The sequence below is a fragment of the Dasypus novemcinctus genome, chromosome 29, assembly GCF_030445035.2.
Source record: "Dasypus novemcinctus isolate mDasNov1 chromosome 29, mDasNov1.1.hap2, whole genome shotgun sequence".
NCBI classification, from domain to species: domain Eukaryota; kingdom Metazoa; phylum Chordata; class Mammalia; order Cingulata; family Dasypodidae; genus Dasypus; species Dasypus novemcinctus.
Window position 1 is genome coordinate 10,842,658 of NC_080701.1, and position 6,000 is coordinate 10,848,657.

General features: G+C 55.9%; 1 protein-coding gene across 6 annotated transcripts in view; it reads right to left on the minus strand.

The window, feature by feature from the left end:
• LOC131276610 (low-density lipoprotein receptor-related protein 4-like) overlaps positions 1 to 3,781 on the minus strand; it is a 52,839-nt gene extending 49,058 nt beyond the window's left edge. The window contains exon 1 of one of the 6 annotated variants that reach the window (XM_058290137.1): positions 3,229 to 3,781. In XM_058290137.1, the coding sequence (XP_058146120.1) occupies positions 3,229 to 3,550 (322 nt within the window). In that variant the 5' untranslated portion in view covers positions 3,551 to 3,781. The remainder of the gene's footprint in view (positions 1 to 3,228) is intronic. The other 5 variants (XM_058290132.1, XM_058290133.1, XM_058290135.2 and 2 more) reach the window with 5 other exon arrangements.
• Between the last annotated feature and the right edge of the window lie 2,219 nt (positions 3,782 to 6,000).

A 6,000-nucleotide genomic window follows, 5' to 3' on the forward strand; every position in this document is an offset into this window, starting at 1 on the left:
GCCTCATCAATTGGAACAAAGCTAATGCGATGTGTTAAGAAGAGGGAAAACTGGGTGTGGAGGGGGCAGTGTATGGGAATTCTAGATTTTTCTCCATGATTTTTTGTCAATCTCAACCTCTCTAATAAAAAGTTTTCCATTAATTTTAAAATGAGGTCATACTGGGGTGGAAGGGGCCCTGAATCCAGTGGGACTGGTGTCACTTTAAGAAGGGGAGCAGACACACAGGGAGAGGGGGCCACGTGAAGACGGAGACTGGCATGACCGTAGACAAAACCAACAAGGGGCAACAAGACAGGAGAGACCTAAGAGGCATGGCCTGGCCTTGACTTCAGGCTTCTGGCCTCCAGAGCTGCGAGGCAATACATTTCTGGGGTTTGGAGCCAGCCAGCTTGCGGGGCTTTGCACAGCATCCCAGGAAGTAAGACATCACCAAACTGGCAACAGTTTAAACATCTGCCAAAGCCAAGGCAAGGCTCAATGAAGATGTGGAACAAGACTTCTTACATTCTGCTTGCACTGAAAAGAACTGTATTCTGTTTTGGAAAAGAGCTTTGCACTAGCCAGTAAAGTTGAAAAGTGTGCATGTAAAAAAAGGGTGATTATGGGAAGCGGACTTGGCCCAGTGGATAGGGCGTCCATCTACCACATGGGAGCTCCAAGGTTCAAACCCAGAGCCTCCTGACCCGTGTGGAGCTGGCCCACGCGCAGTGCTGATGCACGCAAGGAGTGCCGTGCCACGCAGGTGCGTCCCCACGTAGGGAAGCCCCACGCGCAAGGAGTGCACCCTGTAAGGAGAGCCGCCCTACACGAAAGAAAGTGCAGCCTGCCCAGGAATAGTGCCACACATGGAGAGCTGACACAACAAGATGACGCAACAAAAAGAAACACAGATTCCCGTGCCGCTGACAACAACAGAAGCGGACAAAGAAGACGACGCAGCAATAGACACAGAGAACAGACAACCAGGATGGGGGGGGGGGGGGGAAGGGGAGAGAAATAAAATAAAAATCTTTTTTAAAAAAAAGTGCAATTAAGATTTTCTGATTCTACATAACTTTATTAGACTGTCTCTACTAGTCTGGGTACAGGTATTTATAAGTTTTTCAGTTATTTGTGAGAGATATTTAAGCAATGAATTTTATGCAAGTCATGAATTTGTTCATTAACCTCAGATGTTTAATGGCCAAAAATAAAACTGAAGTGGCATGTGGGCCTCAGAAAGTAGGCGCAGGAAGTCCCGCCTGGTGCTTAATTTACGACACTGTCCTGTCGGAGAAAAAGCCAATCCCAGACACCCAAACCCCCTATAAAACAAAAGCCACGTGCTCTGTACGTGGAAATCTCAGGCAGAGCACACATGGGGGACACCTTCTTTGGGTGGGACATCGTGGTTTAGTCTTATTTGTATGTATCCCGCTAAGACAGAGCTTTTTAACATAATAACTTGGTTCATTCTAAAAGGCGAGCTTATAGAAAGTATTCAGGAGATAGTGATTATTAACAACCACGTTGCCATCTACTCTCAGAGAGCACAAAGTGGCTTGGCCCAGTACATGCCAGATCAGTGCTCTCAAGTGCTAAGGCCCCGGCTACCTCTTCGGGCAGCTCCTTCAGGAAGGTTCCCAGCTGGACTTGCCTTCACCCTTCAAAGGCCGGTGCTGCCCCGAACCCCACCCTGAGCCACGTTTGCCCCGGTGATTCTCAATTTGGGGCTAAAAATGCCTACAGATGCTACCCATCAGCTGCAGCCAGGGCTCAGAAGCACTTTTCAAATTTAGGTGGACGCTTGCTGTGACTACGTAAGAGATGTACGCATGTGTCAGTATATTAAATCTACGGGGGCATTCTCAAAGTCTGTCCATGTACAAAGGGCCATCATCAGGGGCTGTTCTAAAACAGGCCTTGTACAGAAGTCTCCATACCGGAAGCGCTGCAAACCGGTTCTTAGCAAAAAAAAACACACAAAAGTAACTCTCAATGCTGTTTCAGAGGCCGGACGAATAAACTGGTCAGAGTAAAGGCTTCCTACCACAGCAGTGGTCAGACCAGGTTAGCCAGAGGTCCTGGAGGCTGCAATCCCTTCCGCAGGAGGAACCCCCTCCCCCAAGGCCGAGGGGCTCGTGGCAGACCTGGTTAGCAGTAGTAACCCGACCAAGTCTGTGTAGGTTACCGGGACTTAGCCCTGGCCTTGTACCCATGGCCCGCCAATCAGGAGCGCCCGCCGTGCGGGACCAGCCTACATCCAGCGCCTCCTAAGCTGGCCGGGGCACAAGCCGCCCACGTCACGTCCCGCGAGCCCTGCATGTCCTGTCACCGAGACCCTGACTCAATTCAGTGGGCGGCCTTAGACCCAGCTCCCACCCTGAGCACCCGAAAGGCCCCGCTGGCGGGCGAGCCCCGTGCCTCGACTGCCTGCAGCGCGCGGTACCAAGAGCTGCGCCAAGTTGCTTCCTAATTGCACCCCAGGCGGGAGCCCCACTTTTCCCAGGCTGTTTCTGGATTGAGGTGCCTCTCCGCGAGGTCCTGGGCCCAGAGGGTCCATTTACCACCCGCTTAAACCCCTGCGCGGGGCCCGGCAGAGGCCGGGGCAAATCCCACTGCACCGACACGTTGGGGAAAGGAGGGTCCCAGGAGATGGCTGCGGGTGTGGACGGAGAGGGTGCGCCCCGCTCAGGGAGGGGGAGGGCACCCACCTCCCCCGGCTTGAGGGTTGGAAGAGGCAAAGTCACCGAATTCAGCCTGCTGAGTCCACCCACCCCTCCACCCCTCCCCCCTCCCCCCTCCACCCTTCGGCCCCCCATCCCTCCACCCTCCACCCCCCCACCCCCTTCCACCCTCTCCTGCACACCTCCACCCAGCTTTCCACCCCTCCACCCCATCCTTCCACCCCCCTCCGCCCCTCCACCCACCCTACCACCCCTCCACCCACCCCTCCACCCACCCCTCCACCCACCCCTCCACCCACCACGCAGGGCTGTCAAGGGGGGGAAATCCCGGGGTGTGGGAGGAGCGGGTGCCAGCGCGGGGGGGCGGGCGGCCACCCCGAAGGTCCACGTGTGCGCCCCTACACCCCCGAGAAAGGGCGGCTGAGACTGCGAGGCGGCGGGAGGAGGGGCGCCGCGCACCCCCCGCGAAGGTGCCCCGAGTTCTCTGTCCGCGCCCGCTGCCACCTGCAGAGCGGGGCGCGGGCCCCTCCGAGGGCGCCCCGCCCCGCGCCCCACTCACCGGCACCCGAGCCCCCGAGGCTGCCGAGCGCGGCCAGCGTCGGCGACAGCAGGAGAAGGAGCGCCGGGCGCCCCATGGCTGGGAGAGGACCCCGCGCCCAGGGCGGGCGGCCACCGCGGGCAGCCAACAGCCAGGGGCGCCTGGGCGGGGGGCTTCGCGTGCCCCTCGTGGCTCTGGGGGGCGGCTGCCGGGGAACCGCAGCCCCCCGAGATGCGTGTCTCCCCGAGCGTGGGCTGCAAAGGCAGGAGCGCTGCGCGCCGGCGGCGACTGCTGCGGGGGAGCAGGGGCGGGGACAGCGGAGCCCCGCGGACCCCCGCGACATGGGGCTGGAGGCTGCTCAAACTTTGTTACGCAGCGCCTGGAAGTCTTGAGACGCGGGGGCTGCGTCGCGCGTCTGGGGAGGGGCCTGCGACAGTCCTGCCCGGCCCCCTCCATCCCATCCCGGGGGTTGTTCCGGTCCCCTCCCGGGAGGTGGTCGTGCCCCGCACGCTCCAGGCCGTCCTCTCCCCCGATCCCGCTCCGAAACGCCCTGGCTGCTCCAGGCCGAGGTCCCTGACGGCAGGTCCCCGGGGCTGTTCCCTGCAGGACGCCCCCACACTTCTGTCTTCCCAGCCCACTCGGGCGTTCTTGGATCTACGTGGCCTCGGTGTGTGAGGACGGCGCTGGGGTCCTCTTTGGATGGGGAACCGTGAATCCCAAGAGTACCGCAGGGCGACACCACAAAAGCCCTCATGCGCTTGACTCCCCGAGTTCTGCCCGCTGACAGGAGAGGGGTGGCCTTCCCATGCAGCGGGGCTGGCCTGGGAGCTGGAAGCTGGTGGGTTTTCCCGGAGCCAAGCACAGGGTGATGGACACAGAGGGCCGAAAGCACTTAGAGGCCGCCTTGTCCGAGCTGTGTCATTAAGGATGAGAGATGCCTAAAGGTGAGCTGGGACTCACGCCCACCCCCCAGCTCACAAGGCCCCTGCCTCCTCACTTAGCTGAGTTGCTATGCTAACACTGCTTTTTTCCAGGGCACCAGGAGACGGGCGTGTCAGGTTCTTGGAGAGCAGATGATGGAGTCAGAATTTAGCCTGTAAAACTGGCAAGTAACGCTTCTAGTGTTTGGAAATGAAATGCAGCAATAACACCCAGAAAGAAAAAAAAAAGAAACAGAAAAGCGAATTGCAGAGGGCCTCCTTGAATTTTATTTGCAATGCTGTACTCAAATAGCTTTCTTTTACATCATACCTCCTCTTCATGTCACTGAGGTCCCATCAAACCACACTTGGAAGACATCAGGACGCCATATGCTCAGAAGTTTTTCTTTAACTTCATTGTATGCCAATTAAAATGATCCTTCTATTTTTAACAAAAAATCTAAGGCATCCGTATTCGTTTCTGCTGAAATGTTGCTTTGGAACCAGATTGCTGTAGATGCTTAATGCACAGCGACAGAAGAGAGCAATTCAAAGTTACACCAGCACTGTCCAGCTCTCCCCAGAAAGGCAGCCAAGATGGCGTGTGGCTGGGAGTCAGAGGGAGCTGGGTTCAAATCTCAGCGAAGTGAGATTATATATGCATATAAATGGCAACAGTTAGTGTTATAAACAGTTGGCATCAGCTCTTAATGAGCCACAGCACTGAGGAGGCCACCGAGGTGGGTGATAAAAACCGTAAGTACTTTAAGTAACATTTAATTTATCTTTAAATTATGTCCTTTGACCTTTTTTTTTTTTTTTAGCCTTTTCTCCTTTGTTTCTCCCTGCATTTGACATTTCTTCTTAGAAATCTCCGGGAGCCCCTGGACCTCACTCTTGCTCTTCTGTCTATGAGGTCCCTTCACTGTGTTTGTCACTGGCCTCCTGCCTTGCCCTGCCTCTAACTAGGAGGAAGAAATCGCGGTGACGGTGGTCAGCGCAGTGGGCTTGGAGACTGTGTCTAGGGGACGTGAAGCGAGAAGAGCCTGCTGGGCAGGTGCTTCCTGTTCCTGGCAAGCCCACCCTCCCGCCTCAGGGCTTGGCCCAGCCCACCCCCTGCAGGAGAGCCCTCACCTCAAATTGGACTCCGCCTCTAGATCTCGGCTTAGCAGAGAAGAGGCTCTTCTCCCTCACTCTGTCCAGGGGCATGTCTGCAGGGGTCATATCATAGATCTCTCTCGTATTTCTTAGGCTTCTGAAATGTTTAAGTGCATTTATTTAACACAACATTCACACCTTCCTTCACCACAGTCAGCCGCTCCCCGGCGCCTTCCCTGTTTCATGAACTGCTCTCGGCACTGGAGATACATCAGAGCAAAACATAGATCCCTGCCCCCAAAAGCTTCTATCCCGGTAATTGTGAGGAGGATGAGATAGATAACACACAGAATATGGTGGACCCTATTACAGCATGTTAAAAAGCGATAACCTATGGGGGAAAATAAAACAGGGAAAAGAGGGGTGGGGGGAAGAGTTGCCATTTTGAACAGCATTGTCGTGAGGGACATTGCAGAGATGCCAGCTGAGGAAAGCTTGAAAGGAGACAAGGAAACCTCTGATTCCAGCCACGCGATAAAGACAGTTTGGAAATATGCACACACGATAAACCAGTGAAAAACTGAACAAAATACAGGGAACCACCATTTTCAGACATCGGGCAACATGATCACAGAGAGAAAGTCAGGCTGGCTGTCACCCAGGGAGGGGAGCCCCAACAGAGCCCGGAGGCCTTGCTAAGTTAAGGGGACAGCAGTCAGCGGCCAGGGAGGTTGAGGGGACAGCGGTCAGCGGTCAGCAGTCAGGGAGGTTGGCT